Here is a 24,736-nt window from a genome sequence, read left to right on the forward strand (position 1 = left end):
AGGCCGAGCCTCAAACAGGCTCTCCAGGACTCTGGGCCTCTCCCACTGCTCTATCCTCCTTCTCTAATTACTAATTCATAGGCCTTCATGTTCCTCAGCCACACCTGCTTGCACCTCCCCACTCAAATAATGTTTTTTTGTGGAACTACAAAACATGTTCAATGTCTGGTCTAAAGGTCCTTAGTTTGCTGTCGTTTCTCTGTGAATTTTGAATGCTAACCCTTTTGTAAAGAAGTCTGACTAAGTGCTAGGTGAATATTAAGTCAATATATCATGGCATATATCATCATGTGGATTTAGACTATGCAAGCAATGGAGATTATGGTGATATTATCTATTTGAATGAATGAAGTCATTAATATGTCTATTTATTTTGGTTTTAATAACAAACAAACGGCATCTCAGAGCTATCTAAGTAAACACAGCAGTATAATATAAGAATCATTGAGTCGTATGGTACACTGGTTATTAAATTGTTGATGCGTGCCAAATTCTGTCTACTTGAATGGAATATAACTTAATGTCTTGCTTTGGCACCGGCAGTGTCAACATTAAAATTAACCTGCATTTGAAAATAGAAATGGCCTTCTCTCCATCAGTCAGTCAGGCAGTCAGTCAGTCTGTTTCCCACTTTCTCTGTCTCTGGCTCTCAACTGCCGCCTTAGTTGCCAACAGAGTGTGATATTTGCTTTAGTCAAACAGCAGGAGACGGTTATGTTCGTGTGACTAAACCAGCAGGAGCGACCATTAAGTGGTGCAATTATGAGCGAGGCATCGATGGGGAGCCGCATGGGAGGCCCTCGGTGAGGTTCACAGTTGGTGTGAGGGGTAGGGAGCCAAACAAACACGGAACCACACTCTATTATTATAGTGTACGCATATTGCGTTATGCCTACCTGTGTCTGTGCAAAGACCTTCGGCTGCTGAATTGAAGCTCACAGAACAGTGACACACTCAACATCTGAGTGTTTTTCCGTTTTCAATGTGCGATACACAAGTCGAATATCTGTGCTATATATATTGATGCTATTCAGCAAGGATTTCCTCAGGTTTATTTGGAGTCATGAAAGCTGTTATTTTCAGTTCATCACAAGATTTTTGTTCCTCTAACAGACTGTCATTGTGCAAAGGTGTAGTCCGTCTGTACATCACATTACAGAATCATTCAGGGTCCGACTTACAATTGAATCAACGACACCCGGTTACTGTTCATTTATGACTTTACTACAAGTGATCACAAGTGTGCATCGGAGTCTAAATTGTTGGTGCTAGCATGTCCGGCAGTTTTGTCCGGCCAGAGATACCTGGATGGATCGGGCTTCGATTGAACTTCAAACCAAGACTGAACTAATTCCCCAGGCTCTCTCAGCTAGAGTTGTGTTTTAGGCTTGATGAAAGGACTAGGGAAACATTTCTAATGAGAGTTTGAATATTCAAATTGAAATACAGCCACATTTACTTTTATGTTCTTTGGACTCATAGCCAGGGTCAATGGATCACAATTGCTTATGAGAGTGTGTGTGTGTGTCAGTGTGTGTGTGTGTGTGTGTGTGTGTGTGTGTGTGTGTGTGTGTGTGTGTGTGTGTGTGTGTGTGTGTGTGTGTGTGTGTGTGTGTGTGTGCCTGTGGATTTGGCAGCGGTAGTCACTGCTTGGACTCTGTGTAATGGATTCTCTTGATTTTGACCATGACCTACGCTGCACATACATCTAGACACATGCATAGGGCACATATAACAGACAGAGTGAGGAATGAACAGCGATAACAATGATGGTTATCATTATGCTGGAATAGAATGAAGGTCAGCTCTGCTGGAATATAGAGATGTAGAATAAACACCTTCTTTCATCAGTCCATCCATCCATCCTGCCATCCATAGTGCTGCACAGCACAAGATATCAACTGTCGAAGGATGAGGCATTAAGCAGAGAGACAGAGACAGAGAGAGAGAGAGAGAGAGAGAGAGAGAGAGAGAGAGAGAGAGAGAGAGAGAGAGAGAGAGAGGGGGGAGGGGGGATAGATATAGAGAGAGAGAAGGGGGAGAGAGGGATAGATAGAGATAGAGAGATGGGGAGAAAGGAAGAATGAAAGAGAGATAGATAGATAGAGGGGGAGAGGGAAAGGGGAAGAGAGGGATATACAGAGATAGAGAGCGAGAAATAGGGAAAGGGAAATAGCTAGAAAGAGAAAGAGAGAGTCTCTCCAAAGGAAAGACAATCCCGCAATGAGAAGTGGAGGGATGGAGGGATACAAGAGGAGTGCAAGGGAGAGGAGGGGACGGGAAGGGGGAGAAGGTGAGAGGAGGATGGAGTGTAGCATAGCACAGGAGAGTGAGAGAGGGAGGGAGAGAAATAATTAAACAGGGAGGGAAAGAAAAGAGGGATTTCAGAGATTGTATCAAAAGGAATCGCTTCCCAGCAGTTTGTCACAAGAGAGTGAAATGAATGAATAATGAATTAATGAGGAAATCTAGACAGACAGAGGGAGACGTACGTGCAAGAGAGCATTGGAATACGTTTGATTGTTAACTATAAAAACGATGCAAACAACCCATAATTTGAAAGGTTCAAAATCTTTTTTCAAAATATTTTGATTGTTTGGGTTGGATATCGAAAGGTTGTAGACATTTCTTTGATGCTTTAGTATGGTGCTTTAGTCTTAGTTTGGCGAGACAGACACCTGAAGGATCATGTATTCAGATTCAGAGTCCTCAGAGTGAACTCCTGATGTAAAAATATGACTTATTGACTAGGTATTTTTACATCAGGATTTGTTACTGGTGGGTGGGAATGCCGAAAGAAGAAGTTATAGGTAGCGGTAAGGAAAGTCAGAGAGAAAATAAATCTGAGGAAAGCAGAGAGAGAGACTTTTTGCACACCAGGGAAAGACAGAGACAGACAGATGGAGGGTTGGAGAGAGATAGAGAGAGACAGTGCAGGAAAGTGAGAGAGAAAGAGAGACAGAGAGGGAGAGAGAGACAGAGAGAGACAACGAGGGAGCGAGAAAGAGAAAGCGAGACACAGATTGAGATAGAGAGAAAAATAAAGGGTGGTATCGAGAGCCAGAGAGAGTGAGAAGATAGAGAGAAAGAGCGATAGAGTGAGAGGTGATAGAGATGATACAGCAAGAGAGGATGAGAAAATCATTGCTACATTGCCGTGGCACACTGGGAAAGCAAGGAGACAAACATTAGTGTGTGTCTGTGATCCACAAGCCTCTTTGTTCTACTGACAATAACATTAATTGGGACCAAGTGGGAGAGAAGGACAATGGGAGTCTTGCAGACGGGGAGAACTTGTTAAAGAAGACAAATATGGAACATGACACCCATACTTTGCCCCCACTTAAGACCCATGGTACAACACATAGCAGCTACAGTCAGGGAGCTGGGGCGATGAAAGCATGTCATGCTTTCATCCCCCCATCTCCCTGACTGTAGCTGTTATGTGTTGTTACCATGGGTCTTAAGTGGGGCATGTTGCGTGTGGCTCAGGATGTAGAGCGGGTTGGCTGATAACTGGAAGGTTGCTAGTTGGATCCCCGGAGTGTCGAGGTGTCCCTGAGCAAGACACCTCACCCCAACTGCTCCTGACGAGCTGCCTGTCACCTTGCATGGTGGACACTGCCGACGGTGCGAATGTATGGGTGAATATTCGGCAATAACGTAAAGTGCTTTGAGTGGTCACTGGTTAGAAAAGCGCTATGTAAAATGTAGGGCATTTACCATTTACTATTTTAATAGGGAGGGGTAGGAGGAGTGATGGAGAGAGTGAGAAGGGCAAATAATGGAGGAGGAGGATGGAAAGAAGAAGACGGGCCAGTGAGCTGAGATGGCAGGAAATTGCAGTATAGGAAAAAAAAATATTTCAAAAGGAGGTATAGGACATATACCTCCTATACCAATAGGAGGTGTATGAGGTACATACAGTGTCTTTACAAACTGAAATATTGGCTCACTAAGACCTAAACGTATTGGAAAGCACATTCATTTTTTCAATTATTTCTCATTCTGCATCCCTTCACATGCAGACCCAATCTCACACACACACACACACACACACACACACACACACACACACACACACACACACACACACACACACACACACACACACACACACACACACACACACACACACACACACAGTGGGACAGAGATATAGGGGAGGTCGGGGGGAGTGATTTTGCAAACAGACAGGCAATCTGTCGGCACCTCTGTGGTCCTGCAAGGGGAGAGAGTGCTAGATCAGACAGCAGACACATACAGATGGCAACAGGGGAGGGAGAGAGGTACAGAGAGAGAGAGAGAGGGGAGGGAGGGAGGGAGGGAGGGAGGAGGAAGGGAGAAAGGGAGAGGGAGGGATGGGGGAGGGAAGGAGAGAGGGAAGGACGGGCGAGGGAGGGAAAGAGGGAGAGAGGAGGTAGGGAGGGGGAAGGGAGAGAGGGAATGAGGGAGAAGGAAGGGAGGGAGGGAGAGAGGGAGGGAGGAAGAGAGTGCGGGAGGGTTGGAGAGAGGGAGGGATTCAACAAGTGAAAAGGAGCAAGGAAATGACTTGGGATCAAATGAAGACTGGAAGGAGGACAATTGAGAAAGAAGGGATGAGAAGATAGAGAAACACTTCGTTCCCTATCTATTTACAAAGGTAATGTAAATAAAGGCATCTAGTTATTTTGTGTTTAATGTCTGCTTATGCGTGTGTGTGTGTGTGTGTGTGCATGCGTGTTTATATGTGCATGTGGGCAATAGAGAAAATGAAGTACATTTGAAGTACACAAAGAAGGGAAGAATTAAACTTTTTCACTCGCTCTTTTTAAAATTTCTCCCCTCTCTCCCTACCTCCCTCCTTAACCCCCCCCCCCCCTAATGATGCCATGACTAAAATGTTAATTACCTCTAAAAAGAGAAACGATTGTGAATATCAAACTGCAATTAGCATGCATCATCATCATCATTAGCGCCATTAGCCACAGCACAAGATGGAGGATTATTTACAGATTGCCAAAGAGCTCATCAACTGCTTATTCCATGGCGGGTGATGTTTCATACGCAGAAGAATCATTCCTCCCCTCATTTGTGTAATAAATGTAGCTTAAGAAGCTAACTGCTGCACATCCCAGGGCATCCCTGGTGTGCTACATAGCAATGAGGCCCTGTTAATGATACCTAAAAATGATGCCCAGCAAAAATGAGGAAGTTCAGTCACAGGCCACACACACGCACACAAAAGTGCATGCACACGACACACACATACACACACACACAATTATACACACACAAACGTGCACAAACACAAACACACACACGTGCGCTTACACACACACGCACACACACACACACACGCATACACATACACACACTTATACACACACAAACGTGCACACATACACGCACACGCGTGCGCTTACACGCACACACACACACACACACACACACACACACACAAAAAAACCTGCATGCACACACACACGTGCACACACACACGTGCACACACACACACACACACACACACACACACACACACACACACACACACACACACACACACACACACACACACACACACACACACACACACACACACACACACACACACACACACACAATTGAATGCTTCTCATCTTTAACTCTCTCCTCTCCCTCTCATATTCATACATATTCTGACACCGCAAATGTGTACACACTTGAAGCCGCCATCCCCCCTCAGTGAAACACATTCGCTGTGTGCATACACACATCTCTCTCTACAATGACATCATTAAAGTCAGGCTTTACTCTGTTGACCTTCTGCTGGCTCTGTCTCTCTTTCTTTGTGCCCCCGGTGGGTCTATTCGAGCGCTGATTAAACTTGAATCCTTCCATAACTGTCAATTTTCTGATAACCTCACCTTAGCGCAGACAAATGGACTCTTGGAACCTCTCGGAGAGATGGCCACAATGAAGTCATTATTCTCGCCTATCACACGTGCCCCCGCCCTCCTGCCCTCTCCCCACATTCTCTCCCCCTACCCCCACGCCTCCATTTTGGGCGCCTAATCTCTGCCTCTTATGGCTCTCATTGCACCATTGTGCTCCGAACACCAAAGGTCAATCTATACTCCAGCGGGGGGAATATCGTCGGGACAACTCCCGGTGAGCGCCTCGCGCCGCGATTTTACATGGGCTTCAATTATGCAATCTCATTGACTCATCCCCTCGCCTTCCGCTGACCTCCTTCACACACTGGCGGCTTAAGCTTGTTCTTAGAGCCTGCTGCCTTCAACCCCACGCCGTACATCTGGCTCCGTGTGTCTGCGTGGGTCTCATACCCCCCACCGCCCCTCGCCCCCCCCCCCGCCCCCCTGTTTTTATCCCCGACTCCATCAACGCAGGACTTTGTACTCCGCCAGCCGTCACCCAGTTGGCCCACATTTGCCATCTCTCTGACTCTCTCGTAAGCCCAAAGCCCACCCAGTGCGACTCTCGCTTCATGTTTTGTCGCTTGACCCAAAAAAATATAAAATAGAATCACATTGTTTGGAACGCTGCGCAAACGTAGCGGGGCTGTGTGTGTATTCCCCCGTGTGCTCTCGGCTTAACTCCGTCACACGCTCCCCTTTGCTCTCACCCATTGCTAGCACTCACTAACGGACCCTCTCGCTCTCCCGCTCGCTCACTCCCTCCCTCTCGACCCCTCACCTTGCCGGGATTAACTTTGCTTTGGGCTTAACTCAGTCACACACTCCCTTTCATTCTCCCCATTGCTAGCACTCACTAATGAACACCTCTCTCTCTCTCTCTCTCTCTCTCTCTCTCTCTCTCTCTCTCTCTCTCTCTCTCTCTCTCTCTCTCTCTCTCTCTCTCTCTCTCTCTCTCTCTCTCTCATTGCCTCTCTTGCACTCAAACAAACACAGACACAGACACAATCACCCACACACACTGTGCCGTTGGTACCTGCCACCGGGCCTGCAGATCCAGGGATCCGTGTGGCTGTCAGTGACTCCTCTAAAGGATCACAGCTGAGACTCTCTCTCTCTCTCTCTCTCTCTCTCTCTCTCTCTCTCTCTCTCCCTTCCCCCCCCCCTCCTTCTTCTCCCAGACCCCTTACCTTGCTGTACGAACGAGCCGTAGACGAACCACATGGAGTTGTACAGGGTGGTGGAGGAGACGGCGCCCATGGGCAGGCGCGGGGGGTTCAGCCAGTTGAGCAGGTACACCAGGATGCCCACGAGCAGCACGGTGCCGGCGATGCAGGCCCACAGCGAGAGGTCAAAGGGCGCCAGGCAGGCGAACATGTCCACGGTGCGCTCCGCCTTGCGCAGCAGCACCCCCACCGAGTAGTCCATATAGCGCGTGGTGAAGTCCACCGCGCCCTCGCGCTCAGGGGTGATGGTGACCGCCGACAGGCCCACGTCGGCTCGCTGGCGGAGTTAGAAATATTTTTTATTCAAAAAAATAAAATAAAAATTTTGGTTGTGATTTTTCGGGGAATTAGAAGGTTTTTCTGACATGGGATATGTATGCAATTGAAAATGTCTAAATATTTTCAGGTTTAAACAGTAATAAAGTTCCTGTTCAGCAGTATTTTGGTAATATTCCTTGCATGGGTAGCCTATTGAGTATAAGGTCCAAATGTGATTGTGATGTAGGCATATACACAGAGCTACAGTTTTCCTGCATGGTTTCATTCACAGTTGTGAATCTCAAGACAATTGGGCATTTAATATGTGTCTCATTGTATCAAGGTTATCAAAACAATACAATATAGCCTATAAAAAATGTTTTGGTCATCCTGTATCCAGCAAAACAGAGTACTCAAAGAGACACATTGGTTTCAAGAGAGCTTCATTGTGTCTTGAGGAGATTGCTAAAAGATTGCTATCTGAATCAGAAAAAGCTGGACTTCCATGAATTGCCTTCGGTCAAAACTGTTCCCATGTGAGAACCGAAAACAGATCAATAGTTGTTTTATTTATTTCCCATTCACTTAATGAAAAGAAGGTAAAGATATTCGTGCTGTCTATATTTCGCATACACTTCGATTGGATGCTACACCTCCATATTAATGCTTTCAATTTTAGAGACGTACATTTTTGTTTTGTTTGCTGTGTCACATTCACTTTAACTTGTCTTATGGCTTTGTAGCAATGCAATATGTTACTGCAAGATATGCAATACATTGCAGAAATAAAACAGGCAAGAATGCAAACGATTTCCAATAAGGCCTGGGCTCAAATTGATCTTTGACACACCTAATACATAGGGCATTCTGTTGTGCCTTACTGCTGGGACCAAACTGGAAAAATCAACATGAATCAATGCCTTCCAGTCTGTCTATGTGCTTTTTGATAATTAATTGGTTGTTTCCTAAATTTACCATTGATGGTATCATTCACCTAACCCATATGTTTCCTTTAGGACTGCTGTTTATCACAGTTTGTAGTTCTTAGTAAGTATTAGTGGATGGGCTTGTTTTGTCCTTACCTTAAAGACCAGTTCACCCATCAGGCCGTTCCACATGCCGTCAGGCTGGAGGCTGCCATACTTGTGGTCCGGAGCCACGAAAATCTCGTATTTGAACCCCAGGTAGTTGGCAAGTGCGTCCAGAACATCGATGGAAAACCCCTGGTACTTCTTTGGTTTCCCCAAAACATTCTCTGACACCATCACAAATGGCTCCTCCTACAAAACAAAAGTAAACCAATGAATGAACCAGTCAAACAACCAATCAATTAACCAATAAAGCATTGAACAAAATCAATTCATCAAAAAATAATTTGGCAGCCTTCCGATCCTTACATTTGTAAATGTGTGAGGAATGCATTGCAGCATGTTGTAAACATGGTAAAGACGAGTGGCGATGGGAGAACAATAAAGGGTACAGTAATCCATCTACTGTCTTTCTCGCTGTCTGTCACTGTCCTTTCTCTCCTTGCTTCCCTCTTCTCTCAAATAAAACCCTGTTCGAAGGCCGAAGGTTCCAGGCTCAATCTGTTCCTCCAATTTATGACGTAATGCGTGTGCATTATTGACTTGATGCCAGCCGCACATTAAGCACATACACACACAGACACAGACATACACTCAAACACACAGACACACACACACAGACACAGACTCAGCAACACAAGGTGAATGCATTTACCTGGCGGTCTTTAATTCTTGCTAGTTCCCACCGTTCAATAAGCTATTAGGCTAGAGCTGGACTTGCATGCCAAGGCCCAGTCTGGCTAGGAGCATCCATCCATCAAAGCAAGGACACCCACTATACAACACATGCACGGACAGAAATACGCATAGACACACATAAACGCACGCACGCACGCACGCACGCACGCACGCACGCACGCACGCACGCACGCACGCACGCACGCACACGCACACGCACACACACACACACACACACACACACACACACACACACACCTTGTTATTGGGACTCACTAAGACCTGCTGCTCTACAGAAGCAAGCATGCATCCTTCATTTGCTCATGCTTGAACCTACTTTATCAACGTATATAACATTTCAAATAACACATATATTGCTGAGTTCAGCGTGTTGTATTAGATTAAAAAAAAAAAAAAAAAAAAAATCATTCACTTCCAGCCCTTAGCTCGGGTGTTACTCACTGGGATCATATCTAACTAAGAGCCCAGCCTCCTTGATTCGTTCTTTCCGTCTCATTTCCTCGTAACCCAACACCCCCTTTTCTTTTCGGGGTCCTCCTGTGCTTCATTGATTACCTTTTGATTACCTCCATTTACCCTGTGTCTGGTACAGGGAACCAAACTCGAGGGCACACACACACACACACACACACACACACACACACACACACACACACACACACACACACACACACACACACACACACACACACACACACACACACACACACACACCAAGTGCTCCATTGTACACACACACACACACAGACACAAACACACACAAAACTACACAAACACACACAAACATACAGGGAAAAAAGTGTTCCCACGCCCACGTCTGGCATGGAGTTTCAGCTCCGCCGTCTCACATACAAACGGCACAGCAGGAGATCAATAGCAGGCCAGGAACTGCATGTACACACCAGCTGGGTGTGCGTGGGAGCCTGTGGCTTTGTGTGTTTGTTGTGCGTGTACATGTGTGGGTGTTGTATGTTATGGGTCGGAGGGGGGGGGGGGGGGGGGCTAAGTGTGCACAGTGTTCAGTGCAGCTACGATACGGCCAGATAAATGCATTGTCTGTAAATCTAATACTAACCTGAAGCCCTTCCATTTCTCCGCTTTTTATTTCATCTTGCCATTCTCTCCATTTCTGTCTGTGCATTTCCCTGTTGTAATTTTCATCTTTTTCGAAAGCCGCACTTTTGGCTCGCCCTGAAACATATGATGTTAATGTCCTCCTCTCCTGTCAAGCCCCTTTTGTTTCACTCCTTGTTCACTGCTTCTGGCCTATTCATCCGCCTTCATTGCAAACGCATAGTTTTTGGCAATGCTGCAGCCAGCATTGCCATTTATTCTCTCTCATTCTCTATCTCTCTCCCCCCCCTCTGTCTCCCGTATTTCCCCATTTTCTTCCACCTCCTCGTACTCCTGTCCTCCCCATTACAGAAGTTGCAGTGTCTCCTCTTCTGCGGGAATACAGCAATGTGCCCGGCTGTTGCGTACACATGAGCTGGACTCTGAATGGATGGATGCTATCTGGACATTTCTCCGTAGACTGTGCAGATATGCTAGAAATGGGGATAATAGAATAGCTTTGCCTGCTTTTGCCTTGCGTTTTCCTTAATTATTATAATTCATTCCACCTAAGAAATCCTGCCTGGTTGGCATTTATGGGAATAAGGAAAAAGGGGAGGGAGAAGTCCACATGTCTATCATTTGGTAGTGGAGATATGTTAGTTTGAAGTCAACACGTCCATGCCTTGGAAGTCAAGACATTTGTACGGATCAACGGAAAAGAAAAATTCAGTCAGGAGGACTCCCCTTTAACGAGACTTACATTTAATCAAGATTCAAACTGCCCAGTCTCAGTCAATCAGTGTAGCCTATTACCTAACAATTGACAGGTCAGCAGAAGTCCTGCTGTGTGCTGTTTCTGCACTTCATTTATTCGCAAAACCCTCTTAAGCCCCAAGGCCTGCACATCTTAGACGGTATTTGACCGGGAACAGTAAACAAAGGACCTTAACTCTAATCTCTAATCTCTCCACATTCAAAACATGCACGGAAAATCTGCGGAGCTCAAACTCAACGTGCTGGTCCTGGAGACAGAGCTGTCTATTGTACTGCCCCATTGTTCCGCCTCACACAGTCCGCCATGAGAATAATGGACATGCAAGGGAACCTCTGTATCATCTATTTAACCAATCAATGCCCTGGCTCTGTCAAGATCAATGTCTGAGAGTTATTGGCCCTAACAGCCCAGTGATTTCATTGCCAATTAACCAATCGATAAATATGCAATGAGCAACAATCTGCCTGATGGGGTGGATCGAATGTTCACTTATTAATGCTTAGTGGTATTTTTGGATCCTCACAGGCGCCACCATGAATGTGTAATGGGTGTGCACGTGGCATCTACGTGCACGATCTCCAGTACTTTGTGGCATAGAGAGCTAGCACACATGATGGGGAGCCAAACGGTGGGTGCATCAGAAGGAGAGAGCCCTAGAAAAGAAAACCTCTTCTAATGGCTCCTGTGGCAAGATATCTGAAACACATGCACATAAACGAGTACACCTTGAGTGCATTCGAAACAATGTCTTCTAACGACCGTTTCAAACACGGAAAATGATATTCCGTGGGGGCAACAGTGTGTGCTTTTTATTCCTAAGAATCTCCATAAAAGAATAGACTTAGGCATAGGCAAATATCGTTGAAAACACTTATAAATGCACACACATACAGGCACAAAAACAAACACACATACACACAAATAAAAAGTAGCGGCAAAGGAAAAGACAGAATGAGAAAGTTAATAGAGGACTGATTAGACGAGTCATAATTATTAACTATGACTAATTTAAAAATGACTCATGCTTTTTAATATATAGTACAATATAAATATAAAACAAAAAGCAAGACCTGTCCCAAGAAACCAAAGCAGTGTCTCTGTCTGTTATTTATCTCTGCTTCCTCACATGTCGGCCTCTACTAAATAGATCTGTATCCACCATATTTTTCTCTGTCCCTACTTTCTCCTATCTCTACTATGCGTCATCTATCTTGAATATATCTTCTCCGTCCTAACTATCTGTGTTTCATAAATCTTATATCTATTACGATATATCTTCTTGGTCTCATATTTCTTCTTTAAATTTCTACATTGTCTTCTCTCTATCTGTACTACATCTACTGTCTATCTCTTTTTTTTCTCTGACATCTGACATCTGTTCTCTATCTCTAATACATCTATTCTCTGTCTATCTCATCTACATCTGCTCTCTACATATTTTCTCTATCTCTAATGTATCTCCTCTCTATCTCTTATACATCTGCTCTCGATCTCTCCTATATCTACTCTCTCTCTAGCAATGTATTTTCTTCATATGTGTAAAACCTTTCTTGCTATCTGTTCTCTCTCTCTCTAATATATCGGCTTTCTATCTGGGATATATCCCTCTATCGGTGCCTTTCTCTTCAAAGGGAAGGATATGAAGAATTTACCACGGTGAACCTTTAATGCACTCATGAGAGTCACTCAAATGGATGCTGTGGGAGAGACATAGCGAGAGCTGGGGCTTCACTCTCATACACACCACCCTTCCTTCCCCAGTTCCTGAATCACACACTAATGAGATTATAGCCTGGTTTGTTCGATAGATTATCTTGTTTTCATTCATGTGGTGGTTGCTCTTAGCTTTCTTTAGCTGTGTTGGTTGGTAGCCGGTATTACAGCCAGTTTAACACAGAGGAATGGAGGGCGACTTGAGTCCTGTATGGTCAGCTACATTCTGACCAGCCTAATCCATTCATCTATGGTCCTCTTACAATAACCTGATTTATTTTAGAGGGGGAAGTCTATACTTCCAGATCGTTCCCCATCCCTCCTTTGCCCATATTAATTCAGACATATCCACCCCAGTAGCGGTGATCTCTCGGTATTCTGCCACGAGTGCATATAGGTGCCATGTTCCCACTTTGCAACTAGTGTAGTCATAACACTACATTTGATTGAGTGCTGTGCAAAAAAAATAAAATATGAAAAGACACCCTGACAAAGGCAGACAGCGAGAGGGACGGAGGGAACATTACGTCCAAACAAATGGGCCCATTATAAATCCTACCTTTGAAAAAAAAACAAAAAAAATGTTGGGTTTGTCTCAGGTCATTTCTGGGGACATGGAACGTTGCCCGACCGGCGTGCACCTAATGAAATCACACGCAGCAGCGTGGCCTCAGAACGCCAGCGGGGAGGTCACACACTCACCAGCACTGTGACAACGCGCAGCACCACTCCCCGCATGTTGTTCTCCAGCTTCCTGTCCGACAGCGTTCCGTTCAGACCGTGAACCGGGTCCCATGTCGCCAGCTGTTAAACACACACAAACAAAACACACAGAGTAGAAAATAGAAATTAAGGTATGCAGTTAGACATCTTCAATGAACCCTTTGTTCTTTTTTTTTAAGAAAGATAAATGGGGGCTTTGGTCTTGGGGGGGCGGGGGGTGCATTTCTGTGATCAAACCAGCGCTGACTTTTCATGACTGCTTGGCTGCAATCTAAGCATGAGACGCCTGCTGCCAGGGTTTATACGATTGCATCACACCCTTCCTCAGGACAAGTTTGTTTTGAGGTCCCGAACCAAGTCTGGCTGCCACTGAACTGACACCTTCAGCTTTCAATGAAATATTGTTTGTAGCTTCAAAGATCAGACTTGGTGGATTTGCCTTTCGAGAAGTCAGACAAACAATATCAAATACATGAATACTCGTTTTATGTTTCCTTTTCTCTCTCTTTGACACTAGCGCTCTATATACACATACTGCAGACACATTCACTCAATTCTCTATTTCGTTGCATTGTAATGTGTTATTGTTATTAACGCCTGAAGGGGGAGCTGTGGAGCTAGGATATACAGGATTTAATCAAACTAAAACCAAGAGAACAAGCAGAGGATGCTCCTTCCCACTCACACACGCGCACTCACACACGCGCACCCACACATGCAAACATTCTCTCTCACACACACACACCCTCACACACAACCCCCCCCCCCCCACACACACAGACATATTCCTTTATAGAATTCACAAAAAGGTATGTTTAATCCTTTTTTTCTTTGAAGTCCATTTGTCAGAAGATAAACCTGCTAACCTTTACTTCAGGAATCAAAAGCCTTTACTCCTGTAATTGTTCAACTTTTGTTGTGCTGTTTTTTCAGACTCTCCCTGGCGAAATCTCTCTATCTGACAATCTCTCCTTCTCTCTCACACTCCTTGGGAGAAACTACTCCTTACATTGGAACAAATCATAGCTATTGTGTGTTATGTTCCTGTTTCATTTAAAGCATCCATTGTGGGCAAATATGTGGATACTTAACCTTGCTCTCTACATTTCATAATAGATAAAAGATAGAAGGTAGGGATCAAAATGAAGAACCTAAGGTCTTAAGGCAGGAAGACAGACGTATACAGAGAGAGATATATATACAGAGCACGGCCATGCACACAGACGAACGGACCCACAGACAGAGAGACGGTCATACAGATGGACAGACAAACAAACCCAAAAATAGACAGAGAGACGGATGTGCGAATAGCAGACATGAAGTACATACAGACAGACAGACGGATGGTTGGACAGACTGGACAGGCTGGCTAACTGTCTGTTTGTATGTCCGTTTGTCGGTTTGTATTCTGACAGATAGACAGACAGACGGACAGACACACTGAAACACAGACGGCGGATTGAAGGTTGAGTCTAACACAGTCGCTGTCCTTAAGTGCTTATAAGGAAACCTGTGATAGTATTATCGATGGCACATTAGCGGTGTGTGTCCCTGTGGGCCAGAGATACGGTAGTGGCGCCGTCATAGCGTGACCTCTACGTGGGCTTACAGCCTTTACAGCCAACACACAAGGGTAAGGGGGGGACAGACAGACAGACAGGCACACATGCACAAACACACATACATACATCAATACATGCATGCACACAACCACAGCAATCAACACAAACACACTCATCCATAATAACATACCCAATGTATACTATAAACACAACTAGCCTTGGAGGATACCAATTCCACGTTGAACACTGTCCTGGTCTGTGCAGCACTAAACACAATTTACATTCACCCTGATACAATGAGTTGATAAGGATAAGAACCATGCCTTATTAATCTACAGAGAATTACCATGAACAGCAACAAGAGAGGGCATTACCTGTTATTAAACGTGATTGGCAGCCAAGGACAAACCACTGCAACTATTATTCTCCTTGAGCAAGGCATTTACAACTTGGAGTCCCCTCTGCAACAGAGCGTCCTTCTAACGGAGGGACAGAAGGCAGCCAAGGCTCCTCTCTCGGCAATCTGTCAAACGTTCATCAGTCACCGTCAAAGCTATCTGTTCATCTGGTGGCCTTGTCAAGTCCCTACACTGAGTTCCTACAGAAATGGTCTCACAAATCAGACTTTAGGTTTCATATTTAAAGTACGACTGGCTCAAACATCGGGGAACGGGGTATATCTGTTTCTTTCACTTCCTATTTGTTCTAACCAATCATGTGGCTGGAGGGGGCGATCTGCAACCGCATAATTGGCAAACACAAACTCGGCCAACAGTAGCAAGCTGTAAAAAAGTGTCCGTAAAGGTGTCCAATAACACTGCATAGACTGGCCACTATAGAAACACACTTATTCAAATTCCCTTCTTCATCCAACTTCATCCACTCGCACAAATTAGGTTTATTCGGGAGGATATCTCCGTAACGAAGGAGGGAACAAGACGTAACTCCTCCCCTAGCAGTTCCTGGGTTGTGTCCCATTTCCTCCACAGAAGTTCTGCTATTAGTGGGACTGCTGAATCCAAGATAACAGCAAACATAATATGCAAATAGAGAGACATGAACAATGGGTAGAGGGAGCGAGTATTTCGTGTTTGGCAATTACATGAATCCATTCAAACCTCATGAGGACAGAGCAAGGGAAGAGAGTAGAATGACAATGATTACCGGGAACAATTAAAGAAAAACAAAACTTATGGACTGCAATATTTCATCATAATGTGTTATGGTAACTTATCAAAATATGTATTTATTTCATATGGATGCTGTTTGTTTACAACCAGGTTTATTTGTGTGGCTGTAAATGCGTGTGTGGTTTGGTGTGTGAATGTGTCTGTGTGCTGCATAGCTGTGTGTGTGTGTGCGTGAACAGTCTGCATTTATGCATGATCAGAACCCTAAAATGGCCGTCCTGACTATGAGAGAACCCACTCTCGGCGCTTATCTTCACAGCGCCAGAAAAAAGCCCATTTTCCTGCTGATAGTAGGAAATGGGTCTGCCTAGCTAGGGTTGTGCATGTGAATGTGTGAGTGTGTGTGTGTGTGTGTGTGTGTGTGTGTGTGTGTGTGTGTGTGTGTGTGTGTGTGTGTGTGTGTGTGTGTGTGTGTGTGTGTGTGTGTGTTTGTGTTTGTGAGTGTGAATCACTGTGCCTGGCTGGCTATTTACTTTGCCATCCCAGGACCTTGAGACACTGTTATTTGCTTCAAATAATACCTTGAGTCCTATCAGTCTGGAGCTAGCGGCTATGCCTTATACTTCACGTTGCCCATCATCATAACCCCTCTCTGCAGCGCACCCCTTTTTGATGGACAATGAACCAGGAAGTAGAAGTGGTCAATCATAGGACACACTCCATAATGAAGTTTGAGGCATCCCTGGGCTAGGGGTAGCCACACCAATATAAGACACACACGTCCACGCCACATGCACAAACACACACACACACACACACACACACACACACACACACACACACACACACACGGAGCACACTAGGTACACAAACAAAATACAAACAAAAAGTACACACACACACACACACACACACACACACACACACACACACACACACACACACACACACACACACACACACACACACACACACACACACACACAAAAAGTAAACACACACACAGGACACAGGGGTGCTAGAATAACCGAAGCTCAACCCAATCAACACGGACCAGTGAACTCTATCAAGCAGCCCTGCTATGCTCCGATATGCTAAGCTAACTGAGATCATAAAGGCCAAACACAAACACACACACAAGCTCCCATCTCCTGTGGCTAACCACCAGTGAGGTGTAAATAGCTGTAGCGCTTTGTCTGGCCATGCTAACGCTAACTCGAGGGGGCTAAAGTAGCGGGGCGTCATGCTCGGTTTCAGAAGAAATCCCAGGACCAGAAAACAATATTGCTTCGGTTACTGAGAGAGCATATGTTAGGCATCAAAGGGACATGATCACAGTGTCATTTCTTAACCTTGCATTATATTTATTTATAAATCTTTAATTATTGTTTCAAATTATAGGATGCTCCCTGGAGCCTATATAGCCTCATAACAACTCGCTAGATAATGAAAAGAAAGATTGACTTGGCCGTGGCACATATGGAGGCGGGAGCGGCATGGAAAGAATATATTACCGTAACTGACATACCGGTGATGCATTGAAAAAACATGCATTAAAGATGCATGGTGATATATTGGGATCAAAGGGTAGAATGCTTATCGTATGGTACAGTATGGCAGAAATTCCGTCAAGGAAAATCATGCAAGGAAGATCATGTTGGACCCCTCCCACCCCGGACATATACTCTTTGAAACACTCCCCTCCGGTAAGAGGTTGAGGTCGGTCTAGACCAAAACCTCCCGCCACAAAAACAGTTTCTTCCCGTCTGCAACTGGCCTCATCAACAACGGCCCCGGACCCCCACCAACACTGACACACTACCCCCCCTTCCCCCATCAACACCCACAGTCATCTGCCTATGATGACAACAAGTTTTGCACTACTTTCACCATCACGCACAATTGTACATATATTCTTATCTTATCTTATTATCTTATTACGGTGCATATGTATATGTATATAGAGTATCTCTATTTATTTATTTTTATTTTTTATTTACTCTTATCTTTTTAAGTACTTATTATTCAATACTTGCTTTATTGTTTATTGTTTACTGTTTATTGTTTGTTAAGATCGTGCGCAACGAATACGAATACCAAGACAAATTCCTAATATGTGTAAATGTATTTGGCAAATAAACCTTTTCTGATTCTGATTCTGATTCTGATTATTGCTGATGTATTGTTTACGGTAAAAAGTCTGTCAAACAGATTTTTGAACAAACAAACAAACACAAAACAAAAGCGCAGGCACACAGTGAGCAAACAAAAGGGTTCTAACTGGTTCCCTCCCTCCTTTACTATAGCTTCGCTGTTCTTGTCAAGTTCAACCAGCATGACAGCCAAAGACAAGATAATTCTCTGCGTTGTGTAAGTAATTCTACACGTTAATAATAACATGGCTCTCAGGGGGAGGGGGGGGGGGAAGCAAGCGCCAGGGTATCAAACGGATATCCAAACAAACAATAATTGTCATTTGTGAATAATTTATTCAGGCCCCACTCAGCAACAGCTGTTGTCATATGCTGAGGTGATGGTAAGGATTTATATATAAAACACCAACAAGCAAGGTATAGCATTCTTTTGGAGCTTTCCATATTATATGTATACTAATTGTATGTATTTAATTGTAATATATATATATATATATGCTAATATTAAAATGTAGGAAAATGTCCTGCTTCTATTCGTCTACGTGCTACATCTATAGACGCAAGTTGACATCTCGTGGCATTTGATTATAAAATTAAATAGGTAATCAACACAAATTGGCATTGCCGTATTTAAGAAAAGGTTGTGTACGCATCAGTAAGGAGTAATTGTTCAGTGTCCAGGTGAAGGGAGATACAAATAATCAGTGAGAAGTTTGGTATTAACTATCGACGCATCCATTTAGTTCCTCACTTTGCCTCCAGTTAGGGTTCTGTAAGCACTAAGCTGTAAGTCAATAGCAGAGTCATGGCACACAAGTGCCATGACTCTGCTATTGACAGGCCAACACACACACACACACACACACACACACACACACACACACACACACACACACACACACACACACACACACACACACACACACACACACACACACACACACACACACACTCAGGCACACACACACAGTTTTGTCAATGAAGTCTCTGAGGTATACTCCTGCAACACAACAACATAAGTAAATACTAATTTGACCGCAACCCAGAAAAGGTACAAACGATACACACACACACTGTGCAACACCTAGCAACACAACCTAATGGACCATACTGCATCCTCTAGCTCCTCCATTTTATTGGCCCAAACAGAGTAAAATCACAATCAATGACAGGCGACATTTTGAAACCGCACTAGCTGGCAAAACTGCATGCAGCAGCAGCAGCAACAGCAGCAATAATTGGTTAGCATCCCGGGATAAATTCTCCAGATAGGGGCCGTTAGCTGGCTACCACAGCTACACCGTCCCTGAAAGGTATATCTGTGTACGTATTCCTCACCTGACAACCCCCCCCCCCCCTCCCAGGGGTACACAGATAGTGGGCTACACCAGTGGGATGGGGGTGGGGGAGCATTCATGCTGGATCCCCCCACCAGCAGCCTCTCAGAGAGTGACAAAGAGAGAGAGAGAGACAGAGACACACACCAAGGCTTTTCAAGGCTGCAGCGTATCAAATTAGAAGTGAAAGCTACAGGAAATGTCTCCTGTTTTTATCTTTTCTTTTCATTCCTTTCCAACAGCTGATGCCAAAACATTACCCAGCCCCCTCGCTATTGTAGATGATCCATCATTTTTCTCCCCGCTTCGTTTTTTTTGTTCACTTAAAAAGTTTCACGCCTCCCATACATCTCTCTATCTGCCTGGGCGTTATGAAACAGTAATGTGATTGGCTGTCAGGCAAACTCCTGAGCAAGTTCAGATCGTACTGTCGCTCCCCGTCTCCTGGTCCCGCTCTCGCTTCCTACCTTTTCCCCTCCCCTCGCCTCATGCCTCAACCTCCTTATTTTGCTAAATAGTTACATGGCTGTCAGTTAAATCAGGACAGTAGAGACTCTGTAGCCGTCCTGCCCGGTCTCTCCGCTCCCTTCCTCATCGCATTACCTCCGTTCACCTCCCCTCCATTCACCTCACCTCCCCCCCCGTCCTGTCCTGTCTCCCATCCTCCTCTGTTTGTAAGGGCAGTTTTCATGGTTTGCAATGCCACAAGTTCAAAAAATATACCCCCGTATACCTCCTACCTCCCTCTTACTTACACCTCCTACTACCCCCTTCTTACACCTCCTACTTCCCCCTTCTTACACCTCCTACTTCCCCCCTTCTTACACCTCCTACCTCCCTCTTACTTACACCTCCTACTTCCCCCCTTCTTATACCTCCTACTTCCCCCTACTTATACTTCCTACTTTCCCCCTACTTATGAATCCTACTTTCCCCTACCTATACTTAACAATTACCCCCCCCCCCCCCCCCACACACACACACACACACACTTCTACTTAATACTTCCACCTTACTTATACTTCCTACATACAATGTCTACTTCGGCTATTCGGCTGTGTTGTTTTTATTAACATTTCAATACTTCCCAGTGAATACAATAGATTTGGTCTGCCCTGGACTGTCTCCTGAGTTCAGGTCTCTAAAGAGACGGAGGGGGCTAATCAGCTCACTCAGGGCTCCAAAGCTGTCCTCAAGGACATAAAGTGCTTTCCTAGATGACTGTCTTCACATTTTATCTCCTCACATCACGGCGTGAAAAAAAAGTTTCCAACCTTTGAAAGAGTGAACTCGTTGTCTTCCTCCTTGTCACCCAACTAGCGCGGAGCTGTCCGTCCTCGTTTGGTTTAACTTTTAATGCCTTGCAAAACCTTTTTAGTTCTGTGTCACTCATTATAATTCCACAAGTGTGTTTCCAAGTTACAAACCTCGACGCCCGTCTTTGACTTGGGTACTCGTCGCCTGACTCGTTTGGCTGAGAGCCAGTGTGTGTGTATATTGCATTTTGCAGTAGATGTAGAATGTAAATGAAAATAACAAGGCGGGGCTTAACTTTGTTGAAGGAGCTGATTGGCACCCAATTAGCAGATCTTTCCAATCACAGCAGCAGAATTCAATCTGTACCCTTTACATGGCTGCATTGGAACTCGTTTTAAATACGGTTTACCTCTGGTAACTGTGAGTACGTCAAAGTTTACAGGCCCTGCTCGCATCAGGAATATCGGTTCTGTAGACTATAGTGGGGTAGGATATCTGTCTATCAAGTTTCGACATGTGCACATGTCATGCAGGCACACACACACATCGAAAATGAAATGCCTGCGAGCACACTTACACACTTACACACACACACACACACACACACACACACACTAGGGCCCGACCGATATTGATTTTTGAGTGCCGATGCCGATTATTTTCAGAGAAAAATTACGATTACGATTTAATCGGCCGATTAAAAAAAAAAAAAAAAAAAACATATAAAACGTAGTTTTTGATACCTTAAATATGCTTTAAACACTTTTGACGAATATGTGAATTGAATGCAGAACCTTTGAGTGTTTTAGAATACATTTACAGTCAAAAATGAGTGTAATGTAAAATGTAAAATAAATAACTAACTCCCAATGTGCTGCGCTCGTGAGCAGTGACTAACACGTGCGTGCTGAGCAGTATGGTCTCACCGTTAGAGTCTACAGTATAACAAATTAACATGGCCTGGGACCTAAAGAAAAACAGGCACAACATGCTCAAACAACGCGTCTTGTGTACATTGGTGAGGTGAGCGCGCAGCTGCCTGAGCGAGCGTGCTTTCATGTTGTACGGTAAAATTCAATCTCCTCTTTTTTACTCCAGCTAAAGTTGTTAGTTAGCAAGGCGAGTAGGAGCGCAATCTGCAGGATACTAAGCGCAATAACATTAAAAAAATAAATAAAAAATAAATAAATATAATCGGTTGTAATCTGCGTCTTTCTGGCCGATGCCGATTATTTTCAAAAAGGCTATAATCGGCCGATTAAATCGGCAGGCCGATAAATCGGTCGGGCCCTAACACACACACACACACACACACACACACACACACACACACACACACACACACACACACACACACACACACACACACACACACACACACACACACACACACACACACACACACACACAATCTCTCTATCTCACACATACCAGCATATGCACAAACACACATACACATGCCATTCACACACAGACAAACATGCCTACACACAGACACAAACGTTCTGATCCCCCAATGAAACGCCCTAGAGATAACACTCACTAAACACTATCACTTTAACAGCAAGCTCTCTCATGATTTTCCAGCTGAACTGCAAGCTGTTTTATCACCTGCTTAGGCTTAGGTATCAAGCTGCGTGTGTGTGCACGCATGTGTGTGGGTGTATTATCATTATTCTTACCCCATTCTATGCCAAGTGGGGAAATCTTCAATGTGTATCATTCAATTATGGACCCTTGTCCACAAATGTCTTAATTAGTTGTGTTAAACAGAAAGAGATAATTACAATATAATTATTTTGTTTTGGGCATTTTCTGTCTTAATAAGATAAGAGTATAATTTTTTTAATTTTAACATAACAAATGAAAATTATAATTAATCATAGTCATTAGAGCTACCTTGTAGACAAAGGGAAAATAACGTTACTTTTCCTGTGTAGGAAGAAAAAGTTCCAAAGAAAGAAAACAAAGGCCTGCTATTATAAACATGTTTTTACACCATGGCCTGGATGAACACTCGATTTTGATCCATATATTTTTATTTTTGCTGTTTATTAACTTTCGATAATCACACGGGTATGACCAGTCGGATATGACCTAGTCACTGTGAAGATGGATTGCTGGTTCACTGATACGATGGTATCAGCTTATATGGTTTTCGACAACTCAATTTAACAATTAAATATAGCCGAAAACGTGGAATTATGAGAATATTTAAATTGCTAAACTATGCGCAACTACTTTTAAGATTAAGCTAACCAAAGCACTATTTAATCATTTCGGTTAATGTCCTCATGTTTGGCTGAAGGAACTTGGATGAGATTACGTTTAAAAAGCTTTTCCGTTGCCAGGTAGTTTATCAATCCCTCTCTATTAACTGGGGTAATAAGATAACTTCTGCATTCTATATGAATCCCGTGTTAACTTAATGGGTGGCATGCCTTAGTAAGAACCATAGATTGTCCGGTCGTATCATCTGTTTTTCTAGCAACACAACAAATACTCAAAGTTAAAAGTTTGGATTTTAAGACACCCTTATCAACACCCTTATACAATAATGATTTGCAAGGGGCCATGGCATAAGTGGGATAATCCATAACACCGAGTGTGTTTATTGACAAATACTAAACCTCTGGGTTCTTAGCCCCCGCAAAAGGCATTATTTTCCACCCACCTTGTGGTGGAATATCTGTGGACTCTCTTCTTATTCCGAGTGTAACCGTTCCACATCGTTCTCCTTTTTTGTCAAAGCATTACTGCCTTCGTAGCATAGTCCTGACCGTCTCTGCACTCGCTTATTATTCATTTCCTTCTACAGTCCGGCCATGCCAACAATCACACAAAGGGCAGCGGCGAGGGCAGCGCACCACCACAACACTAAGGCGCAATCTCCTGCAGCACAGATTGGCCAGCCGCCACCCCCCACGCCCCCGTTGGCCCCTTCAGACACACGCACACGCACACACGCGCACGCGCACACGCACACGCGCACACACACACGCACACGCACACACACACACACACACACACACACACACACACACACACACAGGCCAACACAGAGAGCAAACTATACCAGGGCTGAGATGCGGATACAGAGGGACGGGGGAGGAGAAAAGAGAGAGGGGTAATTGAAAGAGGGAGTGCGAGAGAGATGGGAGAACTAACATAACCGACTCGTGAAAAAATAGTTGTTTATCATGGATGGATGGCTGGACGGACAGACAGGCAGACCGATAAGATCGGCAGGCTCCCTGTTGTTCTATTCTGATTGTCTGTCTCCTGCTCTGGCTCCTCTGCTTCCCAGATTCCTCTGCAGAGGGCCTGTGATCCGTGCACCTGGAGGGGTTAATGGACGTGCAGGCTAGGCCGGTCGAGACGCCTCTCTTGAGGCTCCTATCTCTCTCTCTCTTGTCTCCCGGGGAGCGACAGAGAGCAGCCATTTTGAATCTGCGGAAGTGCTGCATGTGTCCATCTCTACTTCTGTGTCACACGGCCAAAAATACAACTAATAAAAAAGGCTCTGTGTATACAAGTGAACAGAGGAGCATCGAAGCGTGCATCTGTGTGTACAGGCTGATGTGTTCATTTGCAGGCTCGTTTATTTGAATAACCCAGCATGCAAGCACACACACACTCACACACATAAGTACACTTTCAAAGTTATACTTACACTTAGACATGTGCAAACTTACAGACTCCTGCAGTCTCTCTCTCTCTCTCTCGCTCTCTCTCACACATATACACAAACACACACGCACACGCGCGCACACACACACACACACACACACACACACACACACACACACACACACACACACACACACACACACACACACACACACACACACACACACACACACAC

The 24,736-nt window shown here is 44.5% G+C and overlaps 1 protein-coding gene across 1 annotated transcript in view; it reads right to left on the reverse strand.

Moving 5' to 3' along the window:
- Nucleotides 1-24,736, reverse strand: part of grid2 (glutamate receptor, ionotropic, delta 2) — a 472,475-nt gene that overhangs the window by 64,089 nt on the left and 383,650 nt on the right. Inside the window, exons 9-11 of the mRNA XM_056591936.1 lie at nt 13,412-13,513; nt 8,461-8,658; nt 7,085-7,397 (exon numbers count right to left, since the gene is read on the reverse strand). Of these exons, the coding sequence (XP_056447911.1) occupies nt 7,085-7,397; nt 8,461-8,658; nt 13,412-13,513 (613 nt within the window). The remainder of the gene's footprint in view (nt 1-7,084; nt 7,398-8,460; nt 8,659-13,411; nt 13,514-24,736) is intronic.

Source organism: Gadus chalcogrammus, chromosome 6 (genome assembly GCF_026213295.1).
Source record: "Gadus chalcogrammus isolate NIFS_2021 chromosome 6, NIFS_Gcha_1.0, whole genome shotgun sequence".
Classification (NCBI taxonomy): domain Eukaryota; kingdom Metazoa; phylum Chordata; class Actinopteri; order Gadiformes; family Gadidae; genus Gadus; species Gadus chalcogrammus.